This window comes from Chamaea fasciata, unplaced genomic scaffold (genome assembly GCF_029207755.1).
Source record: "Chamaea fasciata isolate MVZ Bird 193981 ecotype frontalis unplaced genomic scaffold, bChaFas1.0.hap1 SCAF_8, whole genome shotgun sequence".
Taxonomy (NCBI): Eukaryota; Metazoa; Chordata; class Aves; order Passeriformes; family Sylviidae; genus Chamaea; species Chamaea fasciata.
Window position 1 is genome coordinate 8,048,425 of NW_027094093.1, and position 19,812 is coordinate 8,068,236.

General features: G+C 40.5%; 1 protein-coding gene across 1 annotated transcript in view; it reads left to right on the top strand.

Moving 5' to 3' along the window:
* The first annotated feature begins 4,143 nt into the window (after positions 1-4,143).
* The window catches only part of COL3A1 (collagen type III alpha 1 chain), a 48,756-nt gene continuing 33,087 nt past the window's right edge, over positions 4,144-19,812 (top strand). Inside the window, exon 1 of the mRNA XM_066189554.1 lies at positions 4,144-4,402. Within this exon, the coding sequence (XP_066045651.1) occupies positions 4,324-4,402 (79 nt within the window). The 5' untranslated portion in view covers positions 4,144-4,323. The remainder of the gene's footprint in view (positions 4,403-19,812) is intronic.

The following is a 19,812-nucleotide window of genomic DNA, read 5'->3' on the forward strand; positions in this document are numbered from 1 at the left end:
GCACAGCACAAAAGCCTTTATGAGACACTCTCCTGACAGAAAATCTTGTGGCTGTTTCATTAAATACTTCCTTAGGTGCATAGGACTGTGCTATTTCTTTAAGAAGTGAAGATCTGGGGGTTTTTTCAGTTGCCCAGTGGAAATCTGGACTGGAGACAAGAAGAAAGGATTCCTTTCAAAATAATTTTGACACCTCGGTGAAAAGGAGGAGCATCCTCAGAAAGGCGAAGAGCCAACATTCTGAATTAACAGATTCCGTCCCTGGAGGCAGGAGAAGGTGAGTGTTCAGTACAGAGAAACCACGCCCTGGCCATAGATGTCTAATTTCCCCAGCTTTCAGTACACCCAGAGGTCATTAAACTGGTTTGGCTTCTGTCCCTCCTGCTGGGAAGCGAAAAGGCTGTGGGTGCTGTCTCTGCTTCACCCGTATGCAGTCATAATGTTGGCTCTGCCTTAAGAGCCTTCACAGCTGTTCTGTAACACAGTTAGCTCCCCAACATGACTCAGAAGAAGGATTTTATTTAATCTGCACAGAACTCTGGAAAAAAAAAAAAAAAAAAAAAAAAGAGAGAATTTTGATTTGTGGAAAGCTTGAGAATGTCCAAAGCTGAAAGAAGCACATGTGAACAAGAGGCTGGGTCTCAAACCCTGATTTCCCATTGTCTTAGGATAAAATTTCCTAGGTAATTGAAAGACGGGAGAAGAATGAAACCATTTCATTGCTCTGGCTGCCTTCATTCCTGCAATTGTCCATCAGGGCATCAGTCATAGTTTGCATTGCTTCTAGCTCACAAACAGAAATGGTCAAGTAAGTCAAACAAGAAGTATGTGGCTGTGTTTTGGGATTTTCTTTGTTTAGTAGCTCTAGATTCAGTTTTTCTTCTAGGTTTTTCCCCCCCCCCACTGTGCTTTCTGTCACTATTTTCACTATTCACAGGGCTTTATTTCTGTGAGACTGTACATTCTTTTTAAAATTTGGAGATTTTTTTACTATGATTAAAATCCACACAGAACAAAAGAAATAACTATCTTGTTGCTAGCATAGGAGTAACTGCAATGGTAAAATTTGAAGATTCTCAGTTCAGGTTAAACTCTTGGAAACAAGGAACGGTTGCCAACTGATTCTACAGGCCAGAGCTTTGGGAACTTTTAAAGCAACACTTATATAATTTACTTACTTAAGGACTGACCTTCTGGCAGGGTGGACCAGAAAAGCCCCCTGATAAATATGTGAAAGCAAGTCTTTCATTTGTCTTTCTAAGGCAGAATGTCACTAACCACAAGACTCAAACAGGCACAAGGAATCCTAGATTGCATGAATATTCCAGCATCTGATGGAGAGGTAGTCAACAGTTTTGATCTACACATCTTTTATTGTATCTACTGTAGAGCACAAACATATTTTAATAATTTTACAACCTTTCCAAAGGTTCCTCCATCAAAGGTGCACCAATTTTGATAGGAGTGCCTTTTCCAGTTTAGTCTAGATGCCAAGACATTGCATCCCTAGGAAGATGAATATTAAACAAGAGCTACCTACTAAATAATCCAAAATTGCCTGCAAGACTCAAGAACCTGTTTCTTAGGGGGGCTGTTTCTGTGCAGAGTATGTGAAAAGGAAAGCTTTGAACACAAAGTGTGCAGAGGATATTCAAGGAATGTAGCTGTGCCACAGCCTCCCCAGGCCACGTGAGCAAAATGGTGAATGCCACTCAGAAGGAATTGACTGGTGACAGTAAGTGGAAAGTGCCAGAGAGTTTTACACTAGAGTTATAAAATCAAATCTACAGCCACTATTATGTGAAGGTAGCACCGATGAGGAATTTTAATGTAGCTGAGCCTTGCTGTGTGTTGTTCCTTGAGCCACAGCAAATACACTGCAGAACCCAAGGAAGGGTTATTGTTTTATGGGATGTAATCATCAAGAGATATGGTTTATGCTCCTATACAGAAACTCCAAGATTCATTTCTGTACAAATTTAAGCACACATGTTGATACTCCCATGCCTGTGGCAAATCCTAGGTTATTTTGGGTTCACAATCTAGCTATAGAACAGCATAATATCTAAGGTGGGCAGTCCAGAAAAGTTAGAATTTAAATTTTCCTCGGACAAGTTTTGTAGTGTAAAAACTGAAGGTGAGCATCAGTGAAAATAAGGGAGTCACCAAGGGTGTTCTTCCTTTGAAAGGTTAGATTTAAGAAATTTAGAGAAATGTTTATTGTGGTCAAACAGGATAAAAAATTTGCAGAACTCAATATGAAAGTATCTTTAAGTCAGAGGCCTTGAATGAATTTTTTTTCCTCAAATGTGAACACTTACCAAGTAACAGTCATTAGGCTTCATGAAAATTAAACAATTACTGTGGCAAGCATGTAGACATTGTTACAGAAAACTGATCTGCATGTGATCTCAATAACAGTTAATTCAGCTTAATTCTCTTTCTGTAGCTGAGAACGGTTTTTATCCAGGGTTTGATCTGTTCTTACATTTCTATTGAAGAGAGACAAACAAATCCAGGTTCTTGGATTTATTTCTTGTTCTATCATCTTATGTCCTGAGCATAACTCCAGAAGAGGAGAAAACCTTATAGGCCCTTGCCCAAAAATTTGAATCCTGTTGTTTCATGTTCTAGGATGGCTCAACAGGAGCTGCTTCTCTGTTTGTTGATTGCAGATACTTGAATGCTATAAATCAAATAACCTAACCTGTCAAGTGATACGATCCTGGATATGAAAATCCAAACCTGCAGGAAATAGTTCTGCCAATACAACAGAGACAGCATGGAATATTGGGATATTCGGGGGGGGGAAATGGTGTGTAATTCCTCTGGAATGTATCAAGGCATTCATACCTTATAAACATTTAAGACACAGAAGAGACACTCAGAATTTGTTAAAAGTGACATCAAATTATTTAAGACCTCTTCATACTTGCTTCAACCTACTCCACCTCAGGTGACCCCCATCAGAAGAAGGTATTTTAGTTCAACTGCAAATTTGTTTCAGACAAATAAGTTTTGAAATTAGATCCAATACCTACTTACTTTGTGACACATTCAGAGGTAGGGGCCCCTTTTTGGATGATAGTTCATGGCACTCACGAATCATTGGGAGAAAGGGTGATTCCCTGGCTCACTGTAATCTCTGCAACCCTTGAGAACCAATGAGTGAGCACTTCTGCAGGACATGACCTGGATCAGGCTGATTGACTGAGAGCAACAATTGATTTGATCATTGTTTTGGCAAAGATGCCCACGGTGACAGCTTTCTGCGTGCACTTTGGGGTCTCTTAAGGCTTCATTCCCAGCAAAACTAGACTCGTAACAAAACCTGCCCAAACCATCTGCTTTGGAAAAAAGTTTGTGTGTTCTGGTCTTATTCTCAGTAAAATTTTGTGTGAAGTAAAGAAATAACTAGGTTTAAAGGGCATTAGCAGCCTCAAGATTTCTTTTCTTTTTTTTTTGTTCTCTCTACCTTCTTGTTTGAGGAGCAAACGGACAAGAAAAATGTTCTGCATTCCTTTCAAATGTTGTAATGACAGCATCAAACTGAATTACTTGAAAAGATTTCGTTCGAGAGATTGATGCTTGCGATTTGCAATCTTGTTCTCTTCATAATTTTTTTTAATGTTTGCTTTCTCCCAGGTAACACAAAATCATGTTGCGAGGTGGAAATGGTGAGAAAAGCACTGGAACAGAACTGTGATCTTCAGTCCTTCCTTTCATTAACTCTGATTGCTCATCAGCAGAAAATACCCAGGTTTGCAGGTTTGCTCCTCCACTTCTGGGATTCTTTCAGTCTACTTACTACTTACCTTTTATCTTTGTTAGGGAACACTAAGAATTAAAAGTCCTCTTTGGGCTTTACCCATTGACTCCTAGTTAACATTAAAAAATGCTTTACCCCAGGGGTTTTGGCAGGGGGCTTTTTTTTCCACGTGCATATATGTCACATAGAGTGCACACTAACTGTTCATATACAGTGTCAGTATGCGTTTCGTACGCACACAAAAGTTCCAGATGTGCTGTGTATCTTGTTTAGTTGACTTTTAGTCTTCTGCAAAGCCAAGAGAAATATTAATCATTCATTTACTGTTAGGGGATGGGTCTTCTTCTCATGTTTCAGTAAAGGGGGTGGAAAAGAAAAGTAAGCCAATTTTTTTCCTATTTAAGGCCAAAGCTGGGGAATGCTTGTGGCTGAGTTCTGTACATGGCCCGGTGCTGGAAGGGCAGGGAGCAACTGATGTTGCTATTTTGAATAGATTTTTTTCTTCCCCCCCATTTTTATTTTTGCACAGAGAGTCTCATGTCTAATATTTAGACATGATGAGCTCTGTGCAAAAAGTAACTTTGCTCATTCTTGCCGTGTTTCAACCCTCAGTTATTTTGGCACAACAAGTCGGTGAGTAATTCAAGCTTCTTATGATTTCATGTTTTTATTTTATTTTTATTTTTACCAATAATTTTAGTAGCTTTTAAGAAATGTGTATGCACGAATCTCACCAGAACACTTTTCCTTCACTAATTCAGCAGTCAGATATTTAATGGTGAAGCTGAAAGCTGCAGGGATTTGCAGTATCACCCCAAAGGTTTCTCTTTGCTTTGCTTTCTTTAAAGTTAGAAGGACTGCACAGTGCTGTCTGCCCTGGCTGCATTTGCTCTTGTTCTTACTTGTTTCCCTGCTACAGACACCAGACAGATTCTAAGCTATTTCTTTTAACTCTTGGAATATCATTTTAACTGTTAGCTCCGTGCTGCCTGGAAGCTCTTTGTCACAAGGAATAAGTCTTTGCTTCCAGCTATTTTATTTGGAGTTCTCCTTTGTAATTGTTTGTCTTACACTGGCAGCGTGGGGGTTTCTTTCAACAATTTGCGTGCAGAAAAAAAGCCTTAAAATTCGGAACGGTGTTGTTGAAGGAGTTTTTAAGAGTGATGTATGAAAATCTGTCAGCTTACAGAATTTTTACTTTGGCGTAGAACAGGAGGGAAAATTACTTCCCTCCGCTGTAATAGTTTGAAACAGGCATCTGCAGGCTGTTTCAGCCCCTCACGAGACTGATTAGCAGTTGATGGTATGTGGAAGTCCATGCGAGTGTGTGTGTGTGTGTGTGTGTGCGTGTTTACAGAGAGCAAGAACACCAAAAACCAAGTGAACATGGAATTCAGAGGGGAGAGAAGTACTTTGTATACAAAAATTCAACCTAGGGTGAAGATAAGTGTGGTATGAGTATTTAAGTTAAACAGATGACATTCCATGAGTACAGCTGACCTTTTTTGGATGTGCTCAGTTCCTGTTTGCCAGATATTGTAAACCAGACCTTCCTTAAGATAAAACACTTTTTTGTCCCGTAAATAAGAAAGATTAGCAATTTATTTGTTCCTACAGAGAAGCAAGAAATAGCCTTACCATTAACTTGATAGGCAGCAGCCAAAGAAACTCTACTGCTGTAAAGGAAAGCCAAATGCCTTTAAAATCACACCCTGCACTGCTCTGTGTGACACACATCATGAAAACGATTATTTGGGCAAACCCATCTGCCTCACCGTACCTGGACAGGGAGCTCTGCGGAGGGGTGAGTGTTGAGTCCACCAGGAACAGCCTGCTGGCACTGGAGAACTGGGAGCTCAGGAGGATCTGTGCATGAGCAAATCAGGCAAAAGCCTGTGCAGCACCAGCCTGCCTCACCTAGCACAGACAGGCTAAGCCTAAACGTCTGTATAAAAAAAACTCAACCAATGTATATACAGATATTCTGTAGGGAGTAAACAGAATTTACTGTGCACTGATCCTTTTCTGTTTCTGCTTTGCCGAGAGACAAACTCTCTCTCCAATAATCTTCGGTAAAGATTGTAAAATGCAGTGATTATAAAATTTGAGCAAATGTAGGCTGTGAGTTTTCTCTGCTTACAGCAGTAGACAATATTGTTTATATTTAACATGCAGTAAGTGTTCTTCTACATAACTGTGTCTATCATCAGAGGGATAAGCACTAAGAGACCATCCAATATAAAGAGAAGGAACATCAAATTTATTTCTCTCCATGAACAAACCCCTCCTGAGTGCCAGGTCTCCTTCCCTAGCTCTAGTCATATCCCTGGACATTTCTGAGGTGCAGCATATATTTGACTCAATAAATGGTAAATTTTGGGTAGAAGAACAATATACAAATGAAGTGTAATTGAGTATTCTCATTTCTCTGCCACATTCCTGTTTCATGGTGTTGTAACATTTCCTAACTGGGCCGACTTCCATACTATTTACAGGGATGAGGTTACACAGAGAGACTGATAAATCACTAGCTATCCCTTAAAAAACTGGATTGTCTCCTCACTTCAGAATGTTTATTTCCACACACTTGAGTATCCTTTTCTCACAGAAAATAATAATTGAAGGAGTTGATTATTTGTACCACTAATTCATGTGCAGGGCAGGGAATGGACTAGGAAACCAAATTTTCCACAACTGAAAAAAGAATTTCCAGACATGCTGAAATGCTCTCTCTTGTCAAGAAAAATGTTTATATGGTTAGTATCAAATGTAAGTCAATATAAAATTTTCCTTGGGAAAGCCTGCCAGGAGACAAGACTTGGCAAGATATTAAGGAAACTGCTCAGTGTACACTGAGTTTAGGGTAGTCAGATGTACCCCTGGGCTATGTGTTTCTTTGTCTTGCTGTAATAGCTTGGAATGGAGATTTGAGTACAACCTCGGGCTAAACCTCTTCTAGAGCTTGGGATCCCGATGCTGTGAAACCAGGAATATTCTGTGAATTCTGTGAGCAAAAGCTCTATGTCCCTGTAACCCACCAGGAGGTTTTTTGCCTTGAGGTGAAATCACCTTGACACAATCCAGGTTTTCTGATGTGTGTCAGGGCTTTCAAGCCCTGCCCATGTTCAAGATGGGCAGACAGGACATGAAGCCAGCACTTGGGACAGGACACATGATTCAGAGTCCACCAAAGTATATTCGGTTCCACCCTTTAAAAGGCACCTTTACATCCTGCACACTGAACTACTCCAAACTGTAAGATCTTAGACTGTTTCTTTAGGAAAGAAATCCCTTCTCCACCCAGCGAGAACAACTTGTGAAAGCATTTGCTAAGCCTTGCAGCCTGCATCCATCCCATTTATCTTGAGTTTGTAGAGGCAATCATGACAGCTACATCCAGAAGACAGCATAAATTTTAGCTAGACAGACTGAAGGTATTTGGCAGTTTCCACTGCCTACAAAGGAAGCACATCCACGGCGCCCTCACATCAGTGCCAAAAGGGAAGTCAGATGGATTTGGGCCTGTCTCAGCTGTATTTGTTATGCTTAAAGGACACCTCTGTCAGCCAGAGCGGGACACTGCTCGTAGGTACAACCCAGTCCTTGAGGAACTTCGCTGAGGTCATTAGGAAAACTCTACTACTCTGAAAGCAGTGTGACAGCAATGCCAGGAACTCTTCCGTATTATTCCAAATAATTTTTTGCTCTAAGGTAATTTAGTATTTTCCTTGCAATGCAAGTATTATCTTGGATGTTTGGTCAGGAAACTCATTTCTGAGGTAATGGCTGAATGCTAAAATCTCTCTTACAAGACTTATTGACCTTTCATTTTACTTTCAGTTGCAAATTGCTGTTTTAAAATGATATATAACCATTACATGTAGGTTTCAAGAGGCAGCATGCAAATTACTTTTCCTGCTGAGCACCCACTTCTGATCCCTGAGAAAAGAATTATATTTTAGGAAAACTTGCAAACAGCTGATTTGGCCATTTTACTTTCTTTTTTTCTTAACTGGGAAGGATTAGATGGGATGTGAAGTGGATGGGTACTGTACAGATGTAGTTTATTTGTGAGACTGCCAGACTGTCATGTTTAGCAGTTGGCTGTATGGAACACTGCACACATGTGCTCCTTGTTGATAAATTTCCAGTTTAAGGGTAATGCTAACAACAGTTAGAGCTATCTCTGCTCAAAGGTTCTGGTCACACAGAAAGGTCCCCCTCCAGAGTTTTGACAGTAAAACCAGATGAGGCATGTCTGTGTGCCAAGAGATAATTAACCATCATAAGTAACCTGGGCTATGTGAAGTAATGAAATATCAGGGGTCTACTCCTCTCCTTCCATTTTTCCTAACTATTTTTTACCAAGCTCACGGCAGACAAGGTTATACTTAGGAAAATTGAAACATTCCTTTCTGGTCTGGAAAAATCATGCTAAATGAAAGCCTGGGGAATCCACCCCCCTCCAAACATTATATATATATGTTCTTGGAAATATGACAAATTTCATAAACACATTTTATATCACACACCCCTGGAACACATTAGCCTTAGGAAACTGAGACTATAATATAACCCTTTCATTATTTTCCAGATTTGTTTTTGACTTGAGACCAAATCACCAAATCTACACAGGCTGATTTTTCTGAAAGAGGACTTGGAAACATCCACTGCTTTATTGCAGGGGGAAGAAGCAGAGGTAGAAGGGTGTTGTTGCTGGCACAAAACTCGCTGTTGATGCCTCAGTCAGAGGCATTACGTTTGCTCTCCTCTTAGTGCTGCAGATTACAAGCAGATCCTATTTCCTCTTCCAGCTCCTGCCAAAGTGTTGAGGTTTGAAATAGGCAGCCAGGTGTCAATTGCAAACTCTGCTGATGCCAGCCTTACAAAACAGCTGGTGAAGGGTTGTAATTAATGCTGCCTCCTCCAAAAAAAAGAAATTACCATCACTTTTTTGTTCCACAGGCTGGTGAGAAACCAGACTGACACTGTTCCAGTAGTCATTGTCCCAGTTATGTGCTAGTGTTGTTCGCACCTTGTTTTAATAAGAAATCTGCAGAAAATGGGACATACCTGCCCTTGTAATTGGGACAGCACGTTGAGGTTCGGTAACAGAAACGATGCAGAGCAGCATTTAGCACTTGGGGTTAAAAGCAGCCTCCTCAGAGTTGAAAGGTTCAGCCTACCAGGAAGGGCAAACAGTAACAAAGAGCACTTTCCCAGGCTAGCGAGCACCTGGAGCACCGTACTGCTCTTGATGTTTCTGTAGTAGGTTTCTAGTCTGCTGAGGAGCGCAAGCCACAGCTGCTGTAAGAGTTGCAAGATTTAATTTGTTGGTTTGGAGTAATAACTTGTCAAGGCTCACAGAATCAGATATTAGTGCAATGGTCATACCATTAATACTCCAGATTATGCTGTCCTTTAGTCATACTTGTTTAAGAAACTGGGCAAAAGATCTCAGTTAAGAAAAGGGAAATTGTTGGCAATGGCAAAGATATGTTGTTAACAAACAGGGGGTTTTATGGTCCTAAAGTGACTGGATTAGAGTCCTACATCATTGCAGTTTGATATGATGGAGCACAGTTCAATTTATCATTGGCATCACCCAAAAAAATAAAACAGACTTGAGAAAGGTATAATAAAATTTGTTCTCATTTAGCATTGCTACTGTTAGCTCATTCTCCATGTTGTAGCCTGGTAAATTGTAGATTACATGACTTTAACATGGTTTAGGGTTCAGTATCTACCACCAATTGTCTACAATTTTGAGACATTCTGATTTTGGCTTTTGGCAGATGATAAATAACCTTCAACCGTAAATGGAAAAAAAAAATTAGTGTCATCATTTACCTGCTGCAGTACTTTACCAGCCTATCCCTCCTTCCACATATCTATGGTAATACACTTTGTACAGAAGGAGAACTGGGCACAGATGTGATTCCTGCTCCAGGAGGGGTACAAGAAGTGTTATTTTACTTCTGTAGCTTCAGGTCAGGCTGTTGAGGGCAGTGTGGCTGGGTGCAGAGAATGCTGCAGCCCCTGGCCCTCAGTGTCTGCAGCCCAGGGGATGCCATGGGTCCCTCCTGGAGGGCTGGCTCTTTGGGGCCATGTTTGTCACAGTAGTGGTGTCCCTGTGGCAGAGGTGTTGTGTGGTGGCTCGCTGCTGGCAGCTTCCCACAGCCGTGGTGACTTCTCCAGGACAGCTTCGTCTCTAGGGATTTTCTTTCTTCCATTGAATCTTTTGATGCGCAGGGTTCATGAAGCTTTCCTTTCTGTCGTCTCTGTGGCTTCCCTGACAAGAGACGTTTTGTCACTGGAAAAATCTGTAAGGAATTCCCACAGAATTTCCTGATTTTTCTCCATTCAACACAGTCAGACTTTGTTTCAGGGAAGTAAGATTTACATATTTATATGTGGTGACAACGCTATTAATATTTCTCGCATGGCTCTGAGATAGTATAAAAAAAATTCAGATATCAACCCTTGCATTGCTCCTGACTGTGGTTAATCAAGAGGGAACCTCCATAGGCAGTAAAAAATCACAAATTACAGGAAGCAGAAAGTCTCTTCTGTAAGTACAAGAGAGAGAGGGGGAGGTCTGCTAACCCTATCTTAAATGCTGGAAGTGTGCAAGGAGGAATGAGATCCACCATTGGCAGTAGAGTAGCTCATCTTTCACACAGAGGTATAGTACATTATATTTTTCATTTATATTTTCAAGCAGTCATTATTTTTTCTCATCTTCTCTTTCATAGGAAGGGTTCTTTGAATTTTGATTTGAGGAAACTTAGCCTACTTCCATCCACTGCTTCTCTTTATTTATTTTCACTTCAGAGCCAATCCTGTCCCTGAGTTTGCAAAGTGGAAGCCTCTGCCTGTTTCATGTCAACATGACAATGGAAAACATGATATAACCCCCTCCAACAACAACCGTTTGTTGGCTTTAGTTTGGATAAACTTCGCTCTGGGACTTCTGGCTTTGTTTAGTTTAGCAGAGGAGATTCCTTTCAGATTAGCTCAGAGACTACTTCCATTTTCCCCCGTTTATGTCAAACCCTTCATTTAAACATGAACTATCAGACGTGAGAATGAAAATGGTACCTCCTTTAACAATGTCTGCACATTCTTGTCTTGCTTTGATTCACACAAGTACTCCATGAAGAGATGTCTTCCAGGAAGGAGAAAGCATGCACAGGACTTTGAACAGGAAAAATGTGAGGGTAATGAAAATATATATATATTTCAAAGTCGAATGTGCTTTTTTGTTTTGAAAGCCTAGGCCTTCTACTACAGCTAAAGGGGCACCCAAATGACTGCCAAGAAATGAGGGATATGACTTGTAGATTTAAGACTTTAGCAGAGTTTGGCCTTCAGCAAGATGCAAAGCTATCCACAGCCACTGTAGACACATCCCTTTCTGTTGCTGGATTTCTCATTCAAGTCACTGTGCATCTCACCCTGGAGGGTGGCACAGGCACCTCTGCTCTCCCATCAGGTGAAACCTTTCCTCCTGAGTGCGACCCTTTCTTGGGCTGCTAGGGCAGCCTCAGGCACCCCCCTATTCCCAACTCCGGCACTGCAAAGGGCAGCAGAATCGCAGGGACATCCCGGGCACATTTTGCAGCAGTAGATATGAAAGGATGGCCTGTGTCTGGAAAATACTTCCCACAGCAATTCAGCTCTGGCAGTTCTTGGAAAACTCCTGGACATAATCAGTTCCCACTGAAGCTCCCTGCAGTTCACGCCCAGTGACCAAGTCAGTGCATCAGAAGGCTGTCTGCAGCAAACGTCTTTTTTTCCCCTCTTCTTTCCCTTTGTGCTGCTTCTTCTCTTTTGCTTCTTTCCATTTTCTTTCAAGAAAATAAGCAAGAACTAAATTGCATCTCTTTTTTCAAACAGATGAGACAGAAATAATTGCTCATCTGAACAGAGTTAATGGGAAATATGGGAAGCATTGCTCATTGTTCCTTTGATGTTCACTGTAATAGCCATGCTGAGCATCAAAGGAGAATAAACTGCATCCCCCATGCTTTCCTTCAGCTATAAGCATCAAAAATAGGATTCATATTTTCTTGGAAAACACTTTTATGTTCATGAGAGCCTCTTAAAAAAAAAACCAACCTACATCTTCTCTGGTTTTGTCTTTAAATCTACTGTACGACATTTACTTGTTTCCCTACAGAGCGGTAGTCATCCCGTGCCAGCTGTTTAAGAGAAGAATGTCCTAGTGAAAGCAAACAATGGGCTGTGTAGTGGGAATTGCAAATCTTTGAAAAGAGTAATTGAAATCTGCTCAGACATTTTGAAGATTCTTTGCACAATATTCCAAGGCTCTTGGTGGCTTAGCTGTTGGCAGGGTGGTCCTCTTTGTAGCTCCCTCTTTTTTTGTATGAACAGAATAGCATTAATATGGAGGAATGGGGAGAAGAAAGAAGAGAGGTTTTCAAGTCCAACTGATTATTTCAGAGCAGCTGAAGAGAGAAAGATTGCTGTAAATGTCTTTCAGTGAAGAATCAAAAAAGTGAATTGTACAAAGCCTTTTTATTTATCAGGTGTTCTCTGGCTCCAGCTCTTCCACTCATACCTTTTAAGGGCTGCAGCAGATAAACTGTGCTGGATCGGGTTTTGTGTCTGCTGCAGATGTTCCAGCCCTCCTGGGCTATGTGGTGTTGTTTATTCTCACCCTGTGCCAGCTGGGGTTGTTGCTGCACAGAGCAGGGAGAGCTAAATGTGTGCCAGGCCTCAGGCAGCCACTTCAGTAGCAAGGCTGCTGACCTCTGATATTAATTAAAAGCCAGCTCTCTGCTTGCAGGATCTTTGCTGCACCAAAAGTGTGAATTTTCACCCCACAAGGGAATTAGTTAAGAAGATCCATAGGTCTTTGTGCTTGAAAAATTGCCAGGCATAGAACTTGATATTTAAAAGTGTCTCCAAAATTAAGTTGTCTTTGGTACCCTGAGAAAAGCCTCACAATACTTACTTTAGTAGCCCTAGGAGGCTGACAATAAGAGCGTTGTATCCAGTGTACAAATAGCCATTTAATATCCTCTATGAGGCAGATTAAGAAGAATTTCAAATACTGCCATCCATATCCAACAAACTGTCCAAAATGGATGTGGGGTGAATTAGTACAAACTGGAATAAGGAATGAATGAATACAAACTGTTTTGCAGATGAAACTAGGTTAATGATGCTCTATGCATTCAGAACCCCACCACAACCTACTGAATTACAAATACCCTTAATTTATTGGCAGCCAAAGATATGATTCTTTTCTTTAGACAGTATGCCAGAGCACTTTAATCCTTCACTGGAATATGAAATGCAAGAACCAAATCCTTCATTTTCTTCCAACTTCTGAAATTACAGGGAAACCAATAAAATTGTGCAGGGACTTAGGCCAGAGTAGAATTTGCCCCCCTGCTGCTTTACTCATCTCAGATGTAAATTCATTATGGCTGTGGAGTTATATTGGGGTGACTTTGTCCAAGGTATCTGAAAATATAAATGATATTACCACATGTATTATACTGCCATTGTAACATTTCCCATCTGCTTCAGCCTCAGGAGAGAAGCACTGAATCAGGCTGATCTCTTCCAAGGCAAACCACAGAAACAGCGTTGCATAAATCTGTTAGCCGTCTCACAGAGCTGAGGGGAAAGAGAGGATCATGTCCCACTCAAAATTTTAATTACCAGCCAAAAATTGTTTTAGTTACAAATTTAGACAATGTAAAACAAAAGTCATACATATTTCCCCACGCAGTGTTTAGGTTTTATCATGCCAGATGTTTAAAGCGTAATTAAATTAAGTAGTTGTATTTCAGTGTTTTAAATGAGGTTCTATGTGGACCAAGCTTTAACAATTTCAATTTGTTCCTTTTCTCTTATCAGATCAAAAGCTGATCCTCCCTTTCATGATCTTTTGGATCCATCAGAGTGGTTGTAAAGTCTGGGAAACCTGTTCACAATGACTTTTCCAGTTTTTTCTTTATTCTTCCCAGGACAGACCTACTGCAAGAAATGTCTCAAAGAACCCTCCAATGTTATAAACTCTTCCTGGTCCTAGTTAAAACCAGGAATGTAGAAGTATGTCTTTGAGCTAGGCCTTAGGGTTGTTGTTTTTTTTTTTTAATTTGGCTAAGTTTTGTGCTGTGTTTTAGTAAATTTTTCCCCTTAATTATTGATCTTAGCAATGTTGAGCTTGAACCATTGCTTTTCTTTAGAAATATGCTAGGCCAGCTTCTTATGGAATACAATTGGAAGTGGTCAAGTGTTCAAAACTAACATTGCCTTGACACTTGGATTCTGACTCTAGAAGTCTTCATTGACTGCCCAAGGAATGAGCAGGATGCATGTTTAAGGAAACTAATAAATCCATTAAATCATCAGAAATCATATTAGAGCTTGAATTTATATCCATTTTTTGCTTAATTTAAGACACTGGTTTTTATGCAAGAATTTTGTACCATTCACTCTAAAGATAAGAAGCACATTAAAATCATATTATTGCAGGGTAGTATCAGAATTTATGCCAGCACTACAACTAAATAGCCACAAATGAAGTTCTTGCAGCCTGCTGCTTATTTTTAGCATGACACTACATGGCACAAAAGGTGATGTGCCAAAAAATATCGTAATGTAAGAACAGAGGGGATGGAAAAATCTCACAGGCACTTTACCAGTGATTGAAGAGTAGCTGAAGTATGATGCAATGGTCCCTCTAAAAGGCGTTGAGTACACTGAATTATGATGAAGTATCTTCTTACTTTGTGTCCTGGTCTAATGCTAATGTTACCCTTAGTAAAAGATTTGATCTGTCAGGCACTGAAGAGCTTCAGTTACCACCAGAATGATCAGATGCTAACATTTTTTAGGTCTGATTCAAAGCCCAGTAAAATCAAGGGAGGTTCTGACCAGGCAGTGATTACCCTTCATCAGGGAGCAATTATCTGAATTCTGCAGCTTATGGCAAAAAGAGGTTGATCTCTACTAAAAAGACAGAAGCATAAATATATTTGAGTCACAGAGTCAGCCTGTTGAGAGCGGACGCTGGAGAGGAAATCCGAGAAACATCTCTATACAGATTGTCATCCAGGAATATCTTCCTCCCATACAAAAACAATTTGGCCCATGATGTTGTCAAGGAATAGCTAAGAACAGAAGGGGTATAACTGTCTCTTGAATCCAGCAGAAGTTCTTCCTCAAAATGACTTTTATGGGTTCAGGAACAGACAGTCAACATTTCTCTGGGCAGCCCCAAGAAGGAAGCAAGGTGATAGATACAGGGCAGTCCGCTCTATTCTGCCCCTTGTATGACTCAGTTTAAAAAGACAGTTCTGACCAAAAACAACCCTCCCCAGTTAAAACAGCAAAGAAACCGCCTTGCACTTTGTTTGCTTATTACCAGTCCTGAAACAAGCAAGTTCTTTTGCCACAGTTTCTCACACCAGACACCAGCTGAAGCAGTGAGGCTGTTGTGTAACAACATCTCTGATGGGATATCTCTGGGGACTATTTCCTTGTGCTGCTGTGGCAGGGTGAGTTTTGGAAGTTGTATGAAGAACATCATCTCAGGGAGTCAGCATGTGTGCTCAAAGAGAGCAATTGGTGAAACATAAATGTTGAGACGGAGCAGTGTGACAGAATCACCTGCTTTAGACCACATTACCTTTTGAGAAGAACAACCGGCCTCTGAAGATAAAGCAGAAAAATTAGAGTTTTTAAATCACACTTTGAAAGATTAGGAAAAAAGCTAATAATGTGCCGCGGAAATAGGCCTTTTATGTTTTACTTGGTAACATATATGCTTAGGATATGTTCTAATCCTGGTATTTCTAAAACTTTTTAAAGGCTGCAGAAAAGTTGTGGCATTTGTAGCATATAAAGACAAATGAAGGGAATGAGTTGTTTAAAATGCAAGTGCTTGTTTGTACCATTGCAGGCCTGCTTTTCTCTTATTTATTTTGTATTCTGACATACAGACTGGGTGGGTCTCAAAGCAAGGACAGTTTGGCTGTGTGATGCAAGGATCCTTTACCTGAGGATCCAGACTCTTCTGTGCATTGCCAGTGAAACAGCACATGGCTCCATCCTGCAAGACCTCTGACAGACAAGTAAAGTATTATGCTTAACCAGCATTCTTTTAAGCAGCTTTCTGTTTCTTACTCTGCATCTGAGAAGAGGGGAAAACTGGGACTGGCGCAGCAGCAGAGCTGTTCAAACGTCAGCTTTCTTGGCAGACAAGCATCCCTAGAAGTAAGAAAGCTTTGGTTTCATTCTAGAAGCGCGGGATGTAGCTGTCCTTTTTGGTGTGAAACTTGGGAAATCTGTGAAGTATTCATTCACGCTTCTTTTCCATTCCACCTGATAGCAGTTCTTCCTTCTAGAGCTCACAGACAACAAAAGGATTTTTAAGGTTGACCCACTCTGGTTTTTCACAATCCACACTTAAGTGTTTGATAAATGGAGGTTTCACTACCTCAAATCACATGCGGACAAGCCTTACAAAATATTACATCATTTCATTAAACCTGAAAATATCCTAACAGGTATGGATACCTAAACTGGCCCTTTTGTCCTCATGCACTGTGTGAAATGGATTCAATCAACTAGCTGATTTAGACAATTCCAGCTGAGATAATTTCTGAAGGCCTTGCAGTTGGAAAAAAACCCAACTTGTTAAACCATTTCTTTTCCATTTTTTCTACCCCTTTTCCCAATTCCTGTGACCCAGACAGGATTTGAGCCCTTTGGTGTACTCAGCACTGACCTGACATGCCAACAAACCAGGCCATCCTGGCTCCTCCTGCCAATTCATTCATTATGAGAGTCCGCTTGTTTCCATTACTAATGACGGGATGGAACGAGTGTGTTTGGGTTTCTTATAAACACCATCGTCATACCAGACAGGGAGCACAAACCATTTGCCTCTAGGTAGACGCCGAGGCATTCTTTTCTGCTCAGGAAATGGAAAAGCAGCATTGCTGCACACGCTGGGGTGGAATCCTCCACCTACTCCAGTAGGGGAGAATGATAGCATTTCTATTGAAAATAGCGTATCTCCCTTCTGCTTCATCCTTTGCTTAAACAATCGATCAGACAGTGCTGGGGCATGAAGTTATCAGATGTCTTTACTACAGAAGAAATGTAAAACAATTTTTGAAGTAGTCATTCTGTAAAGCAAATGACCAAAACTAGGTCAGGGTGAGGAAGCACAGATTTTGTACGGTTAAAAAAGTAACACAAATGCCCTTCTTAACTTCATCAGGCTTTGGATTCTGTCAAAGTTAGAGGCAAGGCCTTCTTCACCTTGGTGCTTTAGCCTTTACGAGATCCACTTTAAATACAGCAGTTGTTGTTTGTTTGACTCATTGTGTTTGTGATCAGATTCTCACAGACCAAAGCTCCTCAGTTTTGTTTCCCAGGCCATCATCAGGCAGCTGCTGGAGGATCGTGAGTCACCCCAGTGTGGACTACTGCCCTCTCTGAGGCAGAACCAGACAAGTTCAAGATGTTTTTTAATTTCTAACCCTTTAGTCACATCTCTGGAAATGGGATATGTGAGTGCTACTAATGCAATAGCTGGACATTGGCTTTGGCCGAAGTGGAAAAGCCTGTGGTTTTTGAGGATACTATTAGGAAATTTTTTCCTTTGGCCATAAAACTGTGGTTAAGTCACGATCATGGTGCTTGCACAAATGCGAAGCCAAAACCAACTACAGAGTAGGTCAGATTCTCATGTGATAACGAACTCCACTTCACTGGGATTGGGATGAAGTCCCATATGACATCTGTCAGCTTTCAGGCCACATGACAATGACCATCTCTGTTTTTCCTTGCACACATTTGGGCTCTTCTGTGTACCCGACTTATAGGTCCTTTGGAACTAAGTTGTGATTTTCCTTTCAGCTTGCACTATTGGTCTGCTTATGGACAGCTGCCAGTCTTCCTAGAATGGGAAATAATTCAAAGTCAGCATACAACAATTATTGTCTTGCCTTTTTAAAATTTTATTCACAATTTAGTCTGGCCCAGGGAAGTGCTAAGCCCAGCAAAACCTGTGCTCGGTAAACAGCATAATTTCAAATTAATTCAGGCTTTCAAATATTAATTTTTTTTAACAGCACACTAGAGATTGACAGGGCTTCCAACAAAGCATTGCAGTAAGTGCCATAGAGGTGAAGTGCTGTATAGCCATCATATTTAGGGCTCTGGGAGGAAGAATAAGATTGTGCATTGCCATAGACAAATACTATTGAGTTCTAATATTTCTTAAATCTAAGGCTAATGGGTATGTTTAGGACTCAATAAGAAAGAGGTGGCTAAGGCAATTATTTGGCTGTTACAGCACAAGTCTAGAAGCAGACAAGTCAGCTTTTTTTATAACCTCATTATTCCTATATGTTACTCTCTAGTGCTTTAGCACAAATCAGCTTTCCAAAGGATTTTGGAGGTAACGGTTAATCTTTATGGGCAATGCAAAATGCATTATGTCATAACATGCTGACACACAGATCTACATCTGAGCACAGAGGGGGTGTCTTTAACACCCTAAGTCTTCCCAGATGTAAGTTTCCTTTGGAAATATACTTAATTCTTTCATTCTGCCAAAGACCACAGCAGTTTTCATTGCAGCTCCCCAAAGCTTATTTCTTAATTCATTTAACAATGTCCAGAAAGTTAGAAGCAGATATGAATGTCATTATATCCATATGTCTTCAAATTTTTGTCTTCTTTCTGTTGAAGGATGCCATCTACTGTAGCATAACTGAATGACAAGCTCGTAAAAATGTAGATAAATCTCCTTTATTTCCTTGTTAATGTAAAATTATCAGTCGTCGTGACATATTTAAAATTTCCACAGCTTTTATTGATACTCTTGAATAATATATGACAGGTGAGCATTCACAGTGTGAAAAATTGGGCCCTGAGGAAAGACTCTGCTTCTGTCTTGAAAACAATCTTTTCTAACTAGCAGTGCAAAAACAGGGGAAAGATGGCCTTTTTCTGCTCCTCATTGGAGCCGTCCTCTTCGCTGTAAGGCAGCAAGATCACAGCTCTGAAAATAACAAAACAGCAAAAGAGGTCAATGAAAAAGAAGTAAGAATGATGAAAAAAATTGACATATGAAGGTTCACATCCTTAGAAATTCATTTCCTAATAAATAAGGACCTAGTTGTGTTAAACACATAGTTGAAAAAAATGTGGTTTTGAAAGGCTAAGGAAGTGATATTGTGACCTGAAAAATCAGAGTATTACAATTAATCAAACGCATCTTTTGGGTACAGAAAAGTGTGTATGCTATACATCTCTTTATTTGTGTATGCAATTCATATAACTCTATCTAAGAAGTGCAAATAGTAACAATATTAAGTTCTTTTAGGTCCATACAATGGTATTTTTATTTAGCAATTATGACTTGCTGTAGAAAAAAGTAATTCCTTATTATGTTTATAAATGAAAAGAGCATTTTAACCTGTGGAGCTGGTAGGTGCTCAAACACAGTGACAGCTGTGACACCCATTGCTCTGGGTGATGTGGATCTGTGCCCATCCATGCTCTCCAGGGCGCATCCAACCACTCCTTCAGGATGGATAACAAGCTCCAACCTCCCCAGCAGCTCTGCTTTTACACAGCTTTCGAGGGCTTCAAGTGTGCAGTGCGCCACTCTATGAATTGGTTTTTCTCTTGACTCACTACAGGGGCTACAAAGATTTCATTCATAATCCTACTTCTATGTTTCAGCCTTCTTGTTTGTCAGGAAACATTTGTCATTAGCCTTGTCAAAAATGGGCAGCCTGTTTTTTCCTCAAGTGCCCACAGCGAGATCTTGGTTTGTGAGAAGGAGGAAAATGTTCCTTGCAGAAACAGTCAGCGCCTAACTAAGCAAAGAATCAGCTTATTTACCTGGGATCCATGGATATGGTTCTGTGGGGTGAGAATTGGGAAGCCAAGAAACGTTTGTTAGAAAATAGCTCTAGCTTGGCAGATTAAGGAAGGATGTCTAGACCCTCTTCAAAGGTACACATGGTTAGGCAATG